Genomic DNA, 21,823 nt, shown 5'->3' on the forward strand with positions numbered 1-21,823 from the left:
AACCCATTTTAAAAGCATAGTCGTTTGGTGTATAGTAGCAGTGCTGGCAGGATGCTTGCATACTAAAATTTAAATTACCTTTTTTGATACATAAGAAAAAACTTGAGTGATGTGATGAAAACCTATATGGATTTTATACTAGGAGATTGGTAATGTCTAAATAGTAAGAATGATAATTAAAATTTACAACTAATCAACAAATTTTAAAAGTTTGTTCTCTCCTATGAATGGCAGTTTGATTTTTTCCCTCTAAATTATGTTTTGATGGGATTTTATTTGAATGGATTTTTACACTAACTACAGTTTGTTTTACTCCTTTTTAGCTCAATTAAAAGACTTTCATCGGCCACGTTGAGTCTTAAGTGAGGGTACACTCAAAATTATTATCAGAGATCCAGCTATTCTTAGAGATGTTTTTATTGGAATTCATTCTTTTATTTATTAAGATCATATAATGGAATTAATTCCAAGAGTAATCAATCCAAGCGTTAAGCAATCCAATTAAGGCCTAAGTCATATCTTGATTATTTTCAATTTTCCAAAGTATGTTAATCACAGTAAGTAATCTAACCTAATAGTTTTCAGGGGTGGAACACACTTAATGGAAAAAACGATTTTTAATTTAAAAAGTGTTTTACTTGTAACTCATCATATATAGGGTGTTGAGAAAGACCTTTCCTATTCTACATATCAATAGGGAAAATGAACCAGTTTGCTGCAAAATAATGAAAATTTTGTAGATTAATTGTTTGATGTTAAATCTTGATATTCGATAGCCAATTGAGTTAAGAAAAAAAAATGGCGACTGCTCAGGATAAATTGCAGGGCGTGCTAAACTTAGTCAAAGGAAAATCTCCAATAACCATATTCAATTTAAGCATAAGCATCACTAAGTGTTATGTTTGTTTGGTGGATCTTGATGGTGTTTCGAAAGAAAATTTCTTTGTAGGGTTATTGGTATCCAGCTAACCATAATACACACTGCACTTTCTTCTGTGCAGTTTCTCTTGTCTTTTCGCTAGCAACTACCTCCCTTTACTTCAGACAATCAATACCAGAAAAACTTTCAGAGTTTTTCATTCTCTTGCCATAAACTGTGTTTTGTTTTACCTGTTAGTTTTATGGTTATTAATGTTTAGAATGGTAAAGGACTTTCTTGCACGTCAACATGCTTTTGTCCAAAAACCCATCCATTGTGTTGGCAGGTAATTATCACAAAAATAAAAAAATTATGAAAGCCCCCCCCCCCAAATCATGTTTTATTCTTTAAGAATGAGGAAAAAATTAACACTTAACTACAAACCATGGGTCACACTAAACTATTTTAATACATGATGCTGCGGGAAGGTTATGTACAATATCTGCAGAAATCAGTTTTTGAGATATGTAGATTAAAGCTAACATACAATAGATATAGATGACAAAAAAAAAAAAAAAAAAAGAAAAATTTGCAGATAATGCACTTTACTTCCCCATGATTATGTTTAGATAGTTTAGTGAATGAATTGGCTCCATATTATATTGATATTTCAACTACATTTACTTTGAGCATCTTATTTTGTGCTGTAATTTGAAAGAAAACATGAAAACATGTTTAGACAATGCTGAAATTTATTTAAATTTCTTTGACATGAAAAAGATTGTACAAGAGTAAGAATAAAAGAAATGCTAATGAGAGACATTATGTACAGGACAATTCATTTAAAAAATTTCAATTTAATACTCAAGATAAAATATACTTCCAGGGAAAATGAGGCATAGCAACTGTACATCCTTACTGCTTAAATTATTTATATTTCCAACTGGCACAGTTTCAACTCTATTCTTGTCTATTCCACAGATGGGACACACGTGTGGTATAGTACAAGCAGCTAGATAAATAATCCATAGCTACTAATGGACTTCTTCAAAAGGGCTTTATAAAAAGTAGTCTGGCTGTGGCTTTTTAGTAGGTATACCTCTTGTTTCCTATAAAAATGGGGGAAAAAATATAGCATCCTAAACATATAAACTGAAATAAATGCACTCATGCAGTGTAAAATGATGCAGCTTTCTGGGAGCTGCGCAATAAGTATCCACTTTGTAGAGAAAATACAGAAAATTAAGGAAGGATGAAATATAATTTTACTTCTAAAACATTTTCTTTAAAATGTTGAAGAATTCAAATATATTTTTTAAATAGTAGTAAGTTTTCATGCATTGTAAAAAATTTCAATAAGAATACTGATTTTTAAACACGTTTTGGGAGTTTTTGCACTTTAAAAACAATTTTTTGGTTTCTCATTAAATCGTTATGTATATGAAATTAACTATTGTTGTTTTTATTTACAATCTTGCAACTAGTTATGATGGCTAGGTTTGCGTTCTGCTTACAACTGAACATAAGTGAATGACCACTTCGAAAAATCCTTAACTCAAAATTTCATTCATTCATGGATTGTGCAAGAAACATCGCAACAAGTTCATTTCATTATCACCAACCTGGCAAAGTTAAGTTGAACTTGAAAATTCTTTAGCAAAAATGCTCAATTTAGAAAGAAAAGCAATTATGAAAGTTAATGAATATTTCACCCCATAAATAGAACTTTTTACAGCAGTAATTTTTACAGCAGTCCGTTGCGCAGAATCGAAATCCAAAACTAGATCCCCAAGGTAAGCCAGCAATAGATTAGTTGCATGTATTACTTATTACAAAGGGTTTTGCACTATTTCTGCTACTAGGATGTTCACGTATCTTTCTAAATGTCTCAATTTGTCTCATTTTCAGTTGAAAACTAAATTAAAACTCAAAATGACATCTTCAAAGAAATACATACACAGTAGCCTTCTTTTTTCAATTTAGCATTTAAAAAAAATAAGAAGAAGAATGTAGTAGAATGCATTGAGAGAACACAAGTTTGATTTTTCAAATGGTACAAGTCCCCTCCTCCCTCCCAATGAACACAATGCACATTAAGGCTAATTATCTTATTATTAATTAATCATATTTTAAACACCTTAGGTAAAATATCATTTCTCAAAACAGCATTTTTTATGTCACAACTTGAGACCAAGACAATGTCAAAAAGATTTTTCATTCATAATAAAAAGTTCAAGTTTATTTTAGCTTCAAGAATCTGCAGGAGCTAGATTTTCTGCATATTGAAAATTCAATTTAAGTTGCAGTTCGTAAAACTATGCCTTTGTGGGTCTGGTAGTGAAAATATTTGGAAAAACATTTTATTCACAAACCATAGTTTAAGTAAAGTGCTAAAAATACGTATATTTTTAAAAAGTTATACTCAATCAACCTAAATAACAAAAATGTGGATTTTTTACACCCTCAGTATTTTTAATTTTATGAAACAAAAGAAAAAATAAAGTTTGGTATTTACTAACTTGAAAAAAGCAATTTTAAAAAATACATTAACAGCTTTTTTAGAAAATATTCGAAAAGAAACAACATTTGTTACAAAAGCTAAACTAACATTCCTATTTATATCATGAGATAAAAATAAATTTATCTTATCACTTTATCATCAAAGCAAAAATATTTAAAATGACAACAATGAAAATTGATAATTCACAAACATTCATTGTTTTTTTCAAAACAATGTGATGAAATGATTGATATGCAGGTTTAAGATTTTAAAAAATATATTGTTACAACTGTTGAGATCCCATGAAACAAATATATTATGTTTGTCATGAAATATGACTTACCTGAGGAGCAGCTTCAAAAATTGTAAATTCTCTTTGTAAATGTTCATCTAATTCTAAAATAGCCGCAACATTTCCACATCTGTACAAAAGGTCAAGCAATAGTTTTAGAAATAAAATTGAAAAAAAAAACAGCTTTAAGTTAAAAAATATTTATACTTCATACACAAAATAAGATATAACTTGAAATAAATGTATGACTTAGAATGTGCATGTTTTTGAATGAGATTTAACAGCATTCAGTTTTGTGACATTTTATTACAATCATGTAAAGAAATATGAAATGGGAAAAGAACAATTCAAAAGCGTTTACAACAGACAGGGTGGCGACAGGAACTGCGAAAAAAAGTTCTTTGACTTTTTTTTTCCTGATCAAGTTACCAAATTTCCCTGATTTATGTCAACAATGATAATAGCTTCCTTTCTTCACTCTACTTGAAAAATATTGCATATTAAATAATATGCAGTGTTTAAAACGGTTGAAGCTATTAATTAAAAATATATTTTGAAAAGATACTTTTTTTTAGTAAAACAAATATGCAGTCGGACCCCGAATTGACGAACCTCTATTTAATGAATTTTGTGATTTAGCGAATTTTTCTTTTCCCCCCGACTAAAATAAAAGCAAAAACCCCCATTTACCGAATATTAAACCCCGAATTAACAAAATTATTTAAACAGCCGTAAAAAAAAACTTTCTTTGATTAATTTGAGTTTGGAAATATTGGATCGCTTTCTTAATGATATTATCCAACGCAGAAAAGGACTTTTCTTGGAATCAGCAATTTATGACGGCTTAGGGGGCAACCAATGAATAGCGATCCTGATGCAGAAAGCAATAATGAAACTCCCATTAAAACTGTTACTTTTTCAAATGCTTTACATGGCCTGGAAACTGTAATAACGTATCTCCTGCAGCAGGCTGTAAATGACAGTATTTTCTTCTTTACATAAAGTCGAAGGTAAACTGTTTCGAGTCAAGTATCAAGGAAATTGTCAAACATCTATTACACAGTACTCTAAAACTTCAAATCAACTAGTGTCTGTGTAATAAGTTGCGGAATGCTGAATAAAAAATGTACAATTTCTAATTATGGATATTTTGGCACAGTTGCTTATTAGGGCTTTTAGATAAGGTAAGAGCAATTTCGTTAAAAATTTTCCAGACCCCAATATTACGAATAATCCCGATTTAACGTATAAAATTTTGCGGTCCCAATGAATTTTAAATTGGGGTTTGACTGTATATAAAATTATTTACAGAGATATATTATAGGAAATCTTAAAACAAATACAGTCGAGCTTCCATATATCAAACTTCCACATATCGAAATTTTCTATATATCGAAATCCCAGCAAATTTCAATGTTCATTACGTAGAAAAATTGTTTCTATATTTCGAAAAAATCTCTATATATCGATTTTTTTTCGAGACATTCGTAGATTTTTTTTCCCCACTTTAGACTGTTTGTCTCATGAAAAATGAAGGTTAGAGGAGAGAATTATGCTTACTAAAGGTTGCTAAGAAACTCATAAGAAATCTGGGTTTGAGGGGTGTGTAGATAGGTCATTGTTTCGTTCAGGAGTTCTTAAATTCCCTCAAGTTTGTTTCAAATCTTACTTGTAACCAGTAACACTGTAAAATCAGTTTCAAGTTATCCTTTTTGTATGTTGATTATCATTCATAGTCTTTTAAGTAGATTGATTTTTTACTTTGCTCTCGATTACTTTGTCAACACGAAAATCCCCATCATGTTGCGAATCCAGTTGAACTGCCGAAGAATGAAGATGTATGAAGGCACAAAAATGCAATTAACTTTCGTTTAATCCGATGCTTGTATAAATTAAAAATTGGGTTTCATGCACGAAAATTAACTTTAATTTTAATGTTTTAGGAGATTTTTATGATAAAATAAGATTGTTTCTATATATCGAAATTTCTATATATCGAATTTTCCCCCGACAATTTGCTATTTCGATATATGGAGGTCCGACTGTACTTTACTTTCAGTAACTAGTTAACATAGAAACCCTAAGAAATTATTAAAACTACTCTTAAAGACATATCTAATCATGATAAAACTAGAAAGTTTATATGGAATTAATTTTTAACTGAACTTTCAAGCAGTATCGTTGTTGCTGCGAGAATAATAAGGAAGAGTGAAAGTATAGAAGTAATGTAGTTATGCAAATAAAAGACATGTTTATGTAAAACTAATTGAAACCTTTTAACAACCAGTCATATTGAACTATTCTCTAATCAAGAACTTAGATTTTAATGAAGGAATACAGCATTTTAGCTATTAAAAAATAGCAAAAATATTTACTTATGTACACAACTCAATTTCAAATGATTTCATTATTTGTTGAAAAAAAATCTTTTGTAGCAAACATAGAAATGCAAAGAACAATTATTAATTTCAAAATATATATGTATATAACTTGGTTTTAAAACAAAAGAATTTTAAAGCCTGAAAAGAAAAATCCTTCGTATAATCTGAGGCGGGGGGACAGTGAATAATACAATTTTCATTTAACAAACAATCTTAGCAATTCAGTCAAAATTGCCAAGTAATAGCTTTTAAGCTTTGATATTAATTTAAAAAACGAAGATTTTTTCTTGAAATCGTGATTACAGTATGCTAATTACTTCAAAACAATGAGTAAATGCAAAGGAGCGAAACCATTAAAGACGGCTTGCTCTTTGCCTGTAAGGTTGTTTATTTTACTTAGCATAGAACCATGGAAGAAAAATTCAAGCTACATAAAATACACAACTTTGCAGATACAGAAACAATCTTAGGAAGTACATCTTGTGGTTAATAACTTAAGATTCAATACTCTGACCTTGAGGAAATGATATGCACAAATATGCGGCATTGTATAACCGCTCCTCTCATTAACTTTACTTTTTTTTAAACAAATAATTGGCGTAAAATGCATAGGAAAAAAATACTAAATTTTGCAAAGCAAAAAAAAAAACATTTTTATTCTTCATTTAATCAATTTTCCCTGAATTTGTTATTTTTCAAAATTTCCTGATTTTTCCCTGATCTGTCACCACCCTGTTACTACTAATTGTGCTTTTAAATTTTTTGATGTTGGGTGCGGCGCTTATACCGGCGGCGGCACATACGTTAAAAAATTTTTCCCTTGAGAATCTATGTTGATGCGGCGCTTCCACTGGGTGCGACACTTACTCCCAAAAATACGGTAATCATCATAAAAGTATTACAGGTTGAAAATTTTGATGACAATGGTGTGTAAGCATATATACATACAAGGGAAGAAATATTTTATAATTTAAGAAAGAGGCAAATGAAAAACATGCATACCGATAGCAGTAATTTGGAGCAGACCATACAGTGAGAACTGTTTCATTAAAATGCCATTTGTAACCTTCCATTACTAACTGATGTGCTCGGCAGATCATGTCGATATCGTTTGCTGTATTAAACTGAGCTACAACATCACTACCAAATAGATAACCAGCTCCTCTTGGACTAACGCCCCATCCTTGAGTGTCTGAATAAAAAGAAAATAATTTTATTACAGGGAAAAACTGCACAGAAGAGAAATTCTGAATTTGTTTTACAGAGACAATTTTATACATTTGTGTATCATTCAATTAAGTATTACATCAATTTTATACACTAAAAAAATGCCCAGCGTTGCCTGGGTCAGTAATAATAGCGAGAAACAACTGCTGCCTATATGTTAAAGCCCAATTGGTGAAAATCTCTTTATGTAATTGAGAAAAATTGATGTCATATTTGAAATCAGAGCATCTAATAGAATAAAATGCATAAACCGTTTGAAAGTGATAAACGGACAAATATTTTGAAAAGACTTTCTTTCTCCCATAATAGGAAAAAAAGAGGCTTTTCTGCCTATATGTTAAAGCCCAATTTCTATGCTAAAATCTTTGAAAATCTAGGATTTTATCTACTTATACGACCTATCTCAAAAATTTCAAACCCATCTCTATTTCAACCTAACCGCCCATTCCCTAACAAAAACAAAGATTTAAAGAAAAAAAGTCTCTCCTTTGTTTCCCGTAGTGTGCAAAAAGTAACATTCGCAAAAGAAAAAAAAAACACTATTTTTATTGAATTAAATGCACCGGCAATGCTGGCTACCCGGCTTGCAATAGAGCCGCTATATCATACCTGCCAACCCAGTGTTTCTTTCAGACTTTTTGCCCGGGGGGGGGGGGGGGGCATTTCGAAAGTTTGGGGGGATAAGGGCTTATTTAAAGGGGCGGGCAGTCGAGGGTATATTTAATCAGTGCGACATGACCCCCCCCCCCCCAAGAAATAAATTCAAAATTACCTACTCTGAATAATTTTATAACTTCAATTTGCGAAGTTGGCTTGTCCGTCCTTCCGCAAATAAATCCCTGTATGCGTCCACTGGCGGAACTATATGAGTTTTAAAACACACTCCTGGTTCATTATATCGCTCCCACAAAAATGTAACAGATCAAAAGACTGACAGTACTACAATATTATGAAAAACAAAAAGTTTTATTGGAAATTACAAAAAAAAATAATAAAAACATTTTGTAATCATTGAAATGTAGACAAAATCACTCTAAGCGAAAAAAAACTTGTAAAGGCTACACAGATCCTAATCACAGCATTACGTTACTGCCAGGTTAGGTTTCCCCCATGTATAATACATTGTGACTGCACAGACCTTCCCTTTATATTTTTTATAGAAATATTCCATCTTTTAAAGTCAACAAAAAGATAAAAATATAAGGGATCTGCACTCAAAACTATCTGCAGGTATGAAAAACAAAAGACGATGCTTTTTGTTTTTAATCATGTATCCATGAAAGCAAATGGTGAACCATTTTTTATTACTTTATCAAGAAGGGGTAAGGTAATCAATGTTTAATATTGTTACTGATTAACAATTATCAGGCAATGCATATATCTACAGCAAACGTATCCTTGCACAGTGTGTGCATGTGTGTCTATATTTACTAGAGGTTGGCAATGTCGTTCTTTTTAATGATCCGTTCATCCGAGGATCGCTTATTCTTTTGATCCGTTCATTCAAACTCATTTCATTTGAACGACTCCGTTCATTTAAAAAAGTTGCAGGTGTTCTCTCTGCACGGCCTACTCAAATACATTCGAAATGTTTCATTAGATCCGTTAGTTTCTTTGAAGGAAAAATAACTAAAATGATCTAAACATCTAAAAGTAAGAAAATATGCCTAAGAAAAATCAAACAAAAAACTTTATTCAGGTTTTGTATTAAGCTATTATAGTTCATTTTGTAAGATATTTCTCAGTTCCCGAATAGTAAGACATGGTTTCCACTCCAAAAATCAGGATTTCCAAAAATGGTCAAAATATCACTCCCTCCCCCTTTAACAACCAATATATCATAACAACTTGTCTATTTTTTGTGTAAGTGGAACTGTGCAATGATGCTCAAAACAGAAAATACTTTTATGTAACTGAAAACATTACACATTAAATTTCTGCTCAAACCTTCAATCTTGTGAATTACCGTAAATGTAAGCAAAAAATAATACCTTCTGGATCTGACCATAGCAAGTCACACATAGGACCATCATGAGGAACTTCTTGTTTTCTGTCAATTGTACGAATTTGATCGAGAGTTTGAATTGATGGAGAAAGTCCACCGTGCACACAAAATATCTAGAAGAAAAATTAGCATTTAAGATCATTTAGCATTTAAAATCCAACAAATCACATTAAAGAACATTTTCTATATAAAATAATTAACCTAATGGAACTTGAACATCTATTTGCATTTAATAAAATATATTGCACAAAATGTATAACTACATTGTTTAATCTTTTTGCTTTCTTTTAAAAACACAATTGTGTCTTCCTTATGTTTATTTCATATGTACAGTATTTTATATGTGCAGTCAGTACTTACTAAGATAAATCAATTATTTAAAACCCCTATGTATATTGCATTTGATAGCTACAAAATGACCAGTTTTATACAAATGATTTCACTTAATATGGGAAACTCTAAATGTATTTTAAACAGTAATGCACTTTATAATCTAATGCACATTTTAAAATACTGAAAGCACCATTTAATGTCATTTTCTGGCTTTAAAATTAGAATTTGAACGGTTCGGTTCTTTTTTGGTGTTTGAAAAACCCCAACACTCTTTCTCGGGTGCCCAAGTACCTCCCTGCCAAATTTGGTCGAGATCCGACATAAACTGGATTTGTATGGAGAACATACATACACACACATATACATAATCTTTGTTTTAATTATATAGATTTCGAGATATATTCCCATCCTTGTTAAAATTGCTTAATTTATAAGTTTTATTTCTCCGACTACTATATTTTTTTAATTTGTCTTTTGCTTAAAAGAATTGAATTTCACTTATTTAAAATTAATAATATTTTTGCAAGTATAAAAAAACATTAAAAAGGATTGAATATAAATATTACTTTTAGAAATTAATTTTATTTCATTTTTTAAAGTTAGGGGGTGAAAGTGCACCCACTTACAGTCTTATGCCTGAGCTCATCTACATAAATGTGGGATATTATTTTTCACGATGTATTTTGCAGTTTAAAAAAAGTATTTTGTGTAATTTGTAGCTGTTAAATTATTTTCATTTTACTTTTGAAAGCCAAGGGGTGTGAGAATGCACCCCAAATGTCATTTGTAAACTTAAACATGAGATTAATAATTTTGTGATGCATTTTGTAGCTCTTAGTTAAATTCTGTTTTTAAAAGCCAAGGGGTGAAAGTGCATCCGCCTGCCAACACTCATAGACATAAACATGAACTTAATAATGTTTTGTGATTTATAATGCAGTGATTTATTTTGTAGTTGTCTTTTTCAAAGGAATTAGTTTTTTTATTTGGAATTTAACCTTTTTAATATTAAAAAAATAATAATAATTTTAAATTTTTTTCTTTTTCAAAAGTCAAGTGAGTGCAAGAGCACCCGCGTGCTTTTGCCCATGAATCAAGCCAGAGATAAGGGGGAGGGGGGGAAATCAATCATTTTTGTTTTAGTATTTTATTTTTTTAAACTTTGCAGTGATTGTAAAATATGAATGTACTGAAAGAACACTAAAAGCATTTAATTCAAAAAGTAAATGCAATGAAGATTTTGCTCTATGTTTTTGCTTTCGGGGAGTGATAGATAAAAACCAGAGGACAGAAAATGTCTGTATACATTTTACAAGCTTCTGATGGTCCTAAAAAACTGTAATAAAAGGAAGAAAAAGTTTACATAATCAAGAACTCTTCTTCAATTTTTAATTTATTTCCTACAGCTTACGTGCTAGTTTACTATCTGACAGGCCTAATTTAATAATCACTATTCAAAGGTTTTTATTAATGCCATTTTCCTGGTGATAGACTAAAACTAAACCACAGTGACCATATTATCATAGTTAGTTCTTCAGAGAAGGCAGTGAGAGAAGATTTCACGGCACATAGAAGCTTTTTTAGTTAAATAAATGTCATGCAAAATATTGTAATCTGTTACTCACCCTCCCATCAATGACTGCTGATAAACTTAGGTAGTCAAATATTTCTGTGCAGTACCTCCAAACTGTTACAGAGCCATATTTCCTTAAACATTCATCATAAAAACCATATACCTGAGTAATTTGTCGACTTTCGTGATTTCCACGGATTAACGTTATGCGATCTGGGTACCGTACCTAAAAAGAAAAATTAACTGCTAAAACTTTCAGGCTTATATCATTACTATAACATGTGTATAAACATTAAGGCTATATCAAAAAGTCTTTTTGTTAAATATTTGGTGAAAATGAAAGCCAAATATTACACTATTCAGCCTTCATGTAAGGAATTTTTTTCTAAAGGAAAATAAAACATTAATTCTTAAAAGTTTCACAACTTTTTTTTTTTTAGAAGCTGAGGACAAAAGAAGCAAATTTCATTAAAAGGCATAAGTTTGCAATTTGAAACAACTGTTTAAAAAATCCAGACAAAAAAAACCAAACAGACTTTGCTTAGCAAAAATCCTACATGATTCAAGATTTATCACGTTTCTGGAATAAATGTTTTCCTCTTTTACAGGGTTCATTCACTTGTAGTTAAAATAAATTCCCTGACTTTTCCAGGTTGTTTTTTAGAAAATTCCAGGTTAATCACTTCATTGAAAATTAAGTTTAAATAACAATATTTTCAAAATAATTAAAATTGTTTAAAATAGCAATGTGGAAGAATCGAATTATATTTTATTTAAAATCGTTTTAATTCGTTTACAACTTGTTGAAAACAAAGTACTTTTATCTTATTTTAGAGTTTCTTTGATGCCATGTGTCATGCATAGACTTAGAGCATTTTGTTGTAATCGAGCAGCAATCTTTTAGCATCGGCTTTTTGGTTTTCTTATTGGTATAAAACACAAAACATATTCAGCCGATCATAGGCCAATGCCAATTGGCCTTTTTTCTTTCTTTCGCAGAGAGTAACGGCACAAATAACAGACAAGGGTCCAGTAACAGACAGCCGTAAGTTTGGATTTAAATAATAAGAATTTTAGGAGGATAAAAATGCTGCTGCTGCGATCCATGAATACGGTGCAACCATCTAGTGTAGTGTTCCCGCTAGGCCGTTTTTCAAGGCCGCAGCGCCCTGCCCTTTTCCATATCAGCAGAATGTGCCCTGCCCTTCTTTTAGATCGCAAAATGCGCCCCTCCCTTTTCAAAAATAAGAAATTGCACCCTGTGTTTTTAAAAAGATGCCTCAACCATTGTTTCGACCTGCCGCGATATCTGGGCAATTTTATTTGTCCAGCGATCGTCTGCAAAAATGCCCATGTCTTATCCTTGTTCCCAGAATTTCACTTTGAAAACGGCCCCATAAACAAAAGGGGAAGCAAATACCTAAGCAAAAGAGGGGATGAGATTCTCAGAATTCAAACAGGCTTATCAGTTTTGTTGAGGGCTTATCAGTTCTGTTCAAGGAAACAAAGGCATGTTCTTCCTTCTACTGAGTGTTGGTTTTTGAAAGGTTGTGAGAAGGAGTAAGGTCCTCTGGGAAGGGAAAGATCTTTGTTTCATTCCTTCCCATCCTTGATCTTCTGAGAATCAACAATGAGAGAGAGAATAGGACATTTTCCTAACATTTCAGCCCTTTGTACCCGATTTTCGTTTGCACGTGGAAATTAGGCTTAGCTAATCTTAGCGCATTGCTAGTGATTGTGTAGCAATATTTTCACATCTGTTTCTGAAAAGTTAACTTTCTGACTGTTTCCTAAGAAGAACATAGTACAAAGCTCACTGGGCTAAAATGCAAGGGTATTTTTTTTTAATATCTTGGATTTTTAACCCCCATCCCCAGCACCCTCCCCACCTAAAAAACCTTTTGAAATGGAAACACATTGAGAGGGCGTTCTTGCAACTTGCTACCACTACATTTTTGAAGCACTTTTAAGTTATTTATTCTATTTGAAGTGTAATATATTTAAAAAAGCAGAATTTACACTCATCACGATTTTGATGTCTACTAAAATACTTAATAGTACAATGCACATTACTAGGCAGTTTCTTTCGTAGGAAGGGGGAGATCAGTAATTAAATACTGTTCTTAAATTGAAATTCAAAGGGTTTTGAAATGCCTTAAATTTTTTTTACTCTGATAGGTAGTTAAAATTATGGCCTGAAAAGTGTTGAAAAACATCCAAAGCCAAGTTTCAGCATTAGCTAAATGTTCCTATGGAGTGTGGAAAATGTGCTTAGCTTAGTTAGCATTTGTGTGTGGGGGGGGGGGGGGGTTGAGCTAACCCTATTCTAAAGACAAGTGCATTTTCTGGATGAAACCATATTTAATACTAAAGTCAGTGGTGACGGTGATCAAGGGGGGGGGGGGGGGTCAAGGTGCAGACTAGACTGTTTGAATTTTTGCAAGGTGTTTTAAGTGTCATTTCTCCTCTAAATTTTTTTGAGGGAGATGGGGGGGGGGGACGCTCAGTACTTTTTGAGTGGTGCATCATTGGTTTTGGGACACCACGTTGAAATAGTGCCCCTTTTTTAAAAAAAAGTGCCCCTTTCAAAGGTCAGCACCCTGCCCCTTTTTTTTCTAGAGTGAATACTAATCTAGTGTTATCAGAGTGAATTGTATGAGCCAATTGGTATTTACAAGGCAGTGATGGAAGGTTATGAACAACCACCGCTACGTCTGCCAGTGTTCCATGTTTATTTGAATTTAATAAACTTTTAGACCTAAAAATAAAGAACTTTTACACATTTTGAAGAGAAAAGGGGAATTCTGTCCATTACTCATTCTTTCCTCACATTATCTGTAACTGGGTATCATCAGAATTGTTTGTGTCTGTTACTCGGAGGTCGGACCTTTTTTTGAAATTGAGCAAATAAAAATAGAGTTAACTAATTCAGAAGGTCCTGAAACATCCAAACATTAGATGAGGTGTAGTTGCATGAGAGAAAAATAGTTTTAAAAGTCTAAAAGAATTAAAAGGCTCAGAAAATCGAGTTAATCTGAGAGCAATGTCTTAAGCATGTCTGTTACTGGTGCCGTTACCCTATTAAAGGATACTTACATTAAAATTAAAAATTTTCATTTCTAGAAAATAATTAATATTTAAAGAAATTCATAATTTATTGCATATTTTATGTTACTTTCAATAGTTTACATTGAGATAAACATCTACTTCCAATTCTGTTTTTGGAAATTTACATCTACTTCCATCGTGCAACGACCAAATATGGCGACTAAGTGAAAAATTTAAGATAATACGTAGATTTTTGAATTTAGCATAAAAGTAGTTATAAATAATTAATAATCCTTAAAAAACTGAAATAAAGACAAAAGAGTTTTTAGCACATAAGCTTCTAAATCAATTTGAGTAAAATAATATTCTGAAGTTAATTTTGCATTTTTCAAAAAAATAATTAAGAGAAATTCGTTATTTTCAATAATTTGCATTGCAATTAACATCCAATTCCATTTTTGGAAACTTAGGCACTTTAAAGAGTCTTGTGTACCTCTTTCTTGTGAATGACCAAATATAATGGGCAATGCCAAAAAATAATTTAAAATTTTTTGAATTTGTAGCATGTAATAAATCTTCATTAACTGAAATTCAGTTGATTTAGCATATCTGCGTCCAAGGCAATGAGGATAAAACTAAGTTTTACGAACAAAATTTTTCATTTCTCAAAAAAATTATTTAAAATAAAAAAATTAAAAAAAAAAAAAAAAAAACAATTTGCAGCACATTGTGTTATTTTCATTAGTTTGCAGTTTAAGAAAAATTTTATTATTCTTGGGTTTTGGAAACTTAGGTATTTAAGCAGCGTGTCTACTTCAATCTTGCAAATGACCAAAGATGGCGACTATGTTTCACATGTAGCCGAAAAGATTTTCCGATCAAAAAACGATTTGCTTCAAACTTTTTACAATTTTTTTCAGGAAACATCGATGAAAATGAGGATTAGACCTCATGGTACAAAATTCCCTGTGAAAAAATTGGAAAAAAAAATTTTTTGGAGTAGGGAATTTGGAAAATTCCCTGACATTTTTAACTGTCATTTTTCCTGACAATTCCAGGTTTTCCAGAAGCATACGAACCCTGTTTTAGATTCATTATTTTTCCAAGTTTATGAAATATTTTTAAATAAATAAAAACAATTCAGAAGGCAAAACTGTAAAGTGTTGTCTTATAAGAAAATTTCCCGGAATAATTACTCTGAAATAAGTATGAGTATGAACGTTGATAGTCAAACTCGAAAGGCTTTTAAGAGATTTCTCAGAGCTGCCACAAAAGTTCAAGAATGAAATTCCCCGACATTTCCAGGTTTTCCAGTTGGTTTGAGAAAAAATTAAAGGTTAATGAATGGCAACTTAAGTTATTAAATACCAATATAACACATTTTTAATGTAATTAAACCTTCTTTATGAATCAAATAATGCTTAAAAAATTATCAATAATTGTAATCAATATTTAGGTTAAGTTAAGATAAGCTAAAAATTTAATTAGTATATTGATTACAAATGCTTTAAAAGATCAGCAATTTCCGATGGGTATTTCTTTTAAAAAAACTGAAATCTCAAATCACAAGAAAAAATCACCAGCAATTTTCGGCAAAGCCAGTTTAAATGTTGGCATGTTTCCAAAAAAAAAAAAAAAATTAACCCATAAAAGGAAAATTTTTCAGACTTTAAATTTTTATTACCATCATTTACTTCATAAAAAAGAAAAAAAAATACAGAATGAAGGCTATTAAGATACAAAGACCACAGATGCATTGCGAAAAATACTAATAATTTCTAGCTAAGCATGGCTTGGATTGTTTTTTTTTTTTTTTTTCAGAAGAAGCAAAATAAAATGCAATTATATTAAATCAGAACTTTATGATTTTCCTATGGATATTTCTTTTGCAGCATTATCAGATTCAGTCTTAAAAAATGAGCTTGAATTTTCTTTCTCTCAACTATCAGGAAAATTTGCATTTTCGGAACACAACATTTACCGTACACTGCAACATCTTTGCCCGAATGGAGCAGCTGTTTTACCCATCAAATGGAAAAATTTGGAAAGGAATTCCCTGACATTTCCAGAAATTTCAGCAATTTGTGATATTTCCCTGACCGTTTTAGGTGATTTTCATTTTCCCTGACAATTCCAGGTTTTCCATGTTTTCCAGGTGCGTGGCAACCCTGTCTCCAAATTTTTGCGTTCAGTGGTTACTATCCCAACTAAAAAAACATGAAGCATACTAAGATAACAGCAAACTACAGTACAAACTAATATACAGCCTTTCAATTGGACTAAATATGCAGCTGTTATTTTTAAAAAAGCTAAATGTATTTTAAAAAAAAAAAGATTCAAATGACTCTTTTTTTTCAGATTTCCTAATTGTTCCAAGAGAAAAATAACTTGCTAAAACAAATATTTTTAAAAAAAAGTGGAAGTTTTACGTTTTTCAGTCAATAAATATCAAACTGAGAAATGGGAAACATTATCTTGTTCACTAATTGAAACTTTTGAAAAATAAAAAAATTGCATTAATCAGGGAGCTTAGAGCAGGAAGCATGGAGCCAGGCGCTCTGGAGCTGTGTTCCATGAAGCTGGAGTTCTAAATTCTCCCCTGCACCAGCTTTCCTTTAATTTGTGACTAAACTTTTAATTTTCCTTTTCTTTTTCTTTTTTGTTTCTAGTCCTTTAAATAAGCCTAAAAAATCAAATTTAAACAATAGTAGGGAGAATTCTAACATGGTAGCAACCTAGCACTGTGATTAGGATATGTCCAGCCTTCACAAACTGCAAGGTTAGGTTTTAGACTATTAGAAGCCAATGGCCAATAGACATTTTTAATTTAGTAATCACTGCTTTTTTATTTGCAATCGTTTTATCCAGGGCATTTGTTTTTTCAATGAAAATATTCAAATAAGCCACATTAGTAAAAGATAGGGTGTGGATAAAAAGTTTGCGTACAAAAAAATTACATTAATATAGACTAACAAACTACTTATTTTGAGTTCTTGATGCTCTTCTCATTTTAGAAAAAGGATACCTTTTTTTTCTTAAAGCACTAGAACATTAATTTCAACATATCAAATGTAATAAGTTGCACTTTACTTTAATTCTGGTAATGAATATTCAAAAAGAAAAAAGTATTTAGAAAAAAACACATCAAGAATTAAAAAAAATTCAATAAAAATAACAGCTCACTCACCTTTAAAGCCAAAAGAAGGAGAAATGTTTCTACACTGTAAAAACCACGATCAACAAAGTCTCCCATAAAAAGATAATTTGTGTCCGGTACATCTCCACCAACTTTAAAAAGTTCTTTCAAATCATAAAACTGACCATGAATATCACCACAAACCTAAAACAGTTAGTTTATTAATAATGGTTCTCTGATCTATAATAAAGTATATATAATAAATAATTGGACATTTTGTAATGTAATCCTAAAAAAAAAAATCCATATCATGTTACAAACATATTATTAATTTAAAACTCGTATTCAAACCTAAATTTTAATTTAAAAAATAAATTTCTTAATTCAAAATTATTGAATTAAAGAAGCTTTCATAACATGGCTGCATATTCTTACAGCTTTCTAAGCCTGACAAGGAAGACCTCTCCATTACTTTAAAAAAGAAGCATCTGATGTGAACAAACCACCAATTTTATCAAGATCATTAAACATTCTGTACACTAGCCAACTCAAGCAAAGCATTTGCGCTAGAAATTCAAAAATCTGCTTTTTAAAGTTTTTTTTTTTTTTCTCTCTCTTCATCTAGAAATACTATGAACTAAAGCAATGCACAATAATGCAACAAAATAAATTGAAACTGATGCCTATATTTTAAAAAAATTATACTGTTAAAATGTAGTTTCTAGATTTTAACAATAGAACTGTAGCTCAGAATCCTGCAATAGACACTGCCGTAACCAGACTTTTGTTTCAGGGAGGGTTTTACCAAATACTTATGTTTAAAAATCTGTATGATCAATCAATTTTGATCTTATTCCTATGATCTGTTGACTTTTGTTGCAATAGATTAAGAAAAGGAGTAAAATAGCTCCTTCAAGGGTAGTACATACATTTGTACATAAGCAAATGTACAAATTGGTGTATGATTTAATGAAGAAATAAAATCTAATATGCGCTCTACGTGACTTCTTGTACGACTATTGAATAATCAATTTTTTTTTTTTTTAGAACAAAAAATAGATGGGTGTACTTATTAAAAATAACTTTTTTTTTTTTTTTTTTTTTTGAGATTTGTAAAATATGTTAAGTATAAAGTATGGTACATTCAAATTTTAAGAAGTTGCGGCCTCCAAGCTTTGAAATTACAAAAAAAAGGACAAATAAATTAACAAAACTCTCTATTGTTCAAACACCAGTAGAAAATACAGAAAAATTACGATTGAACATCAAATTGTAAGGATCCCAATGATAGAAATTTTCTTGTTTCATTAAGGTTTAGAACTTCTTCATTTAAGTAAAAGAGTTTAGAAAATGTAGAATACACAAGATCATAAATAAAAAATCATTTTATTCAAATTTATGGAAATATCATCAAGGAATAAATTGCAAAAAATAAATGCTTCATAGTGATGACTGAAGACAAAAATGGAAATTTGACAAAGAGAAGTTTTCAATATGCTTCAAGTATGTGAAGAAAGACAGGGGTGCCCAATCCTCTTCCCGAGAACAAGACCCCCCCCCCCACACAACATACATATATATATATATATATATATATATATATATATATGCCATTAAAGTTTTTGGTGGATGTTTTGAAGGGTATACATATATACCCTTCAAAACATCCTCCAAAAACTTTAATGGCAGTCTGCACCATGACCCCCCTCCCCCGTCCCCAGGTGGGCACCCCTTATTAAGAAAATGGTCACATATGAGAATAATTATTGAAATGCTTACTCAGAAATGTTTGGCGGGAGGCCTATTTTCGAATCATTATAATGTTACCATATTAACGGCAAAGTTTTGGTAGCTCAAGCATATGTAATATCACAGCTGCCTTTACTATTTGAAAGGGTCATGAGTAGGTCTGCGGTATTTCTGAAATGTTCAACTGGGACACCAGAATACTACGGTGACACCCGTGGCAAACCACCCTCCCCCTCGTAGCGAAGCGACACCGCTATAATATGCAGAACTAATAAGCTAGATAATAAGAAAAAACTTACTGTGACTGGAGAATCCACCCTTTGAACATTGCTTTCTTCAACAAGGATTTCACGTGCTTTAGCACATAATGCTTTCACCTCACTTTCTTTGATGATCTCACACCTCCTTAATTGTTCAATTTGCCGATCTAAATCACTACAGTCCTCCATCGTAACTAAAAATGAATGTACCATACAATTAGTAATATAACTTTAAATTGACAAGAAAAAGACAATACTTTCACAGCCATTTCTTACCTATGAACTTCCATTAAAATAAAGATAAGTTTAAGCAGTTTTTAATCGAAACTTAAATAAGCGCTAATAAAACTTGTTCCATTTTTACATACTATTAGGGATATACCTAATAGTAGGTCAGCATTTCAAACACTGCCTATTGGATATTCACACTGAACATTAGGTTTGATCGAATACTTCACTGTTCAGTCAATAAATAGCAAACAAAGTTAAATGTTCGACAATTGGTAAACTAACAAACTCATATTTTTTCCTACATGAAAGTTACACAATATTAAATCAAATTGGTTAACTAAGTAATATTATCACATTTCATAATTTTAAATCTTTAGTAAATCCCGAGTCCTTTGCACTTAGCGACAATAATAATCTGGCAATGATTGAGGCAGATTACAATTTATAATATGAAATGCTTCTCGATTGTCTGCAATGGTGGTTTGATTTGTGGTGATTTGAATCTATTTTCAGCAGATAAACTAGCAGATCATCGTACCAAAATTTTGAATGTGGATAGTGCCGATTTTTGTGCCTAGGTTATCCCCGACAAGGGTAACTCGACATCTGGAATTCGTCTTAACAGATCAGACTTCATACCCGATCTAGATTGATGTCCAGATTTGAAGATTATATTCAAAAAAAGGTTACAAAAAAGTTAATGATTGCAGCTTCCATGTTGTTCTAGTTTTATGTTCTCATTTAATCTATATATCACTTGATAATAAACAAAACAGATAAAGCACTGCCAGATTTACAATTTTTTCTGAGCCTGGGCAAATCTTGTTTCTTGCGGCTGCTGGCCCTACCAATTTTCCTTTGAGATACATTGAAAAAAAAAACACAAGCACGAAAATAGGGTTAGTTTTCTACTTCCTCAGAAGTTGCGGCCCAGGCTCTCCACTACTTCTAGCAGTGCAACTTTTCTTTTATTTAGTTATTGTTTGCATTATTTGTATTTGGTTAGTATTAGGGGCTAATAATAATCAGATATAGTTCAGGTTTTTGAACCTGCAATTTCCCTTAGTGGAGTTTCAGTTGATGGTAAAAATTTCTAGCTGGTATGAGCTTTCCAGAATCTCTTACGGTCAATAGTTCAAAAGATATTTTTTCTCTATTTATATAAATTAGAGTTCTCTTATGATAATGTCACGAATTAAAAAGCGTAATTTTAATTTTTTTTCTTTCACAATTATGATAAAATACAATCATAAGAATTTAGCCAAAACATGTTTAAAATGGCATAATAAACTGGGATTTTACGATGAACTAAAGGCATTCACTTTTCCAATTTGTTAAATGGAAAAGATAGGAATAGTAAAACATGACAGATTTTGAACATGTATACATTTATACTATCTTGAGTGACAGTTCGGATAATATTCGATAAATGACATCATAGGATATTAACTCTAACTCAGCCTAAAATAATTCATCTTATATTCATTCATTACGAAGTTCTTAACCATTTAGAAAGTAGTCTAAAACAATGCATCAAAAGATTTTTGCAAATTTGATACGAAGATAGATTGATAGGAACGTGACTTAAGATTTTTAAATACGTATTGCTTCACATGGACTCAGATACGATAATAAATTGACATTACTTAACTGGTTTTTCTAGTTTCAAGAATGTTCAAACTGCTACATAATGTCACAGAATCATTTGATTAATAGTTTATCAATTGTCATCCAAAGTTAGGAGATTGTCAAACCTATCACCAACTTTATCCTCTGTTAACTTCCACCAAGAACAAAGCTAGTGATAGAACACAAGTATTATCACAAAAAAAAGATAAGCCAGAAGAACGGCGTTTAATGTTCGAAAAAAAAAATAGAGTACTTACAAAACACTTGGAAAATTCTTAAATAGGATGCATAAAATCACTAATAGTAGCTTGAAAAGCTAACAAACATCAAACAGTACTTTTAGAGAGTGTTGCCAAGCTCACAAAAACAAGGCAATCGACCAGATAAAGTAATACAACTTTCAAAGGTTGCGTTCGACGAACCTCACCGGTCTACCGGTAAGTAACCTGTTACAAACCGCAGCGTTCTATCATCTATCGGTTACCTCACCGGTTATCATTTTAAGCTGTTGATTGGTTGATTTGAGCACGTGATCATTAGTTGTCACGTGATTAACTAACCGGTTGCTCTCGGTCGTGCTCGTCGAACGCAACCAAACAG

The 21,823-nt window shown here is 31.3% G+C and overlaps 1 protein-coding gene across 1 annotated transcript; it reads right to left on the reverse strand.

The window, feature by feature from the left end:
- Positions 1–1,599: 1,599 nt before the first annotated feature.
- LOC129234549 (serine/threonine-protein phosphatase 4 catalytic subunit) lies at positions 1,600–21,580 on the reverse strand. The gene is made up of 8 exons (XM_054868563.1): positions 21,481–21,580; positions 19,403–19,557; positions 17,406–17,558; positions 11,223–11,396; positions 9,251–9,377; positions 7,035–7,224; positions 3,703–3,781; positions 1,600–1,968 (listed from the first exon to the last, which is right to left on the reverse strand). Exons 2-8 carry the CDS (start codon positions 19,550–19,552, stop codon positions 1,918–1,920), a joined length of 924 nt encoding a protein of 307 aa, XP_054724538.1. The 5' UTR covers positions 19,553–19,557; positions 21,481–21,580; the 3' UTR covers positions 1,600–1,917.
- Between the last annotated feature and the right edge of the window lie 243 nt (positions 21,581–21,823).

Source organism: Uloborus diversus, chromosome 1 (genome assembly GCF_026930045.1).
Source record: "Uloborus diversus isolate 005 chromosome 1, Udiv.v.3.1, whole genome shotgun sequence".
Taxonomy (NCBI): Eukaryota; Metazoa; Arthropoda; class Arachnida; order Araneae; family Uloboridae; genus Uloborus; species Uloborus diversus.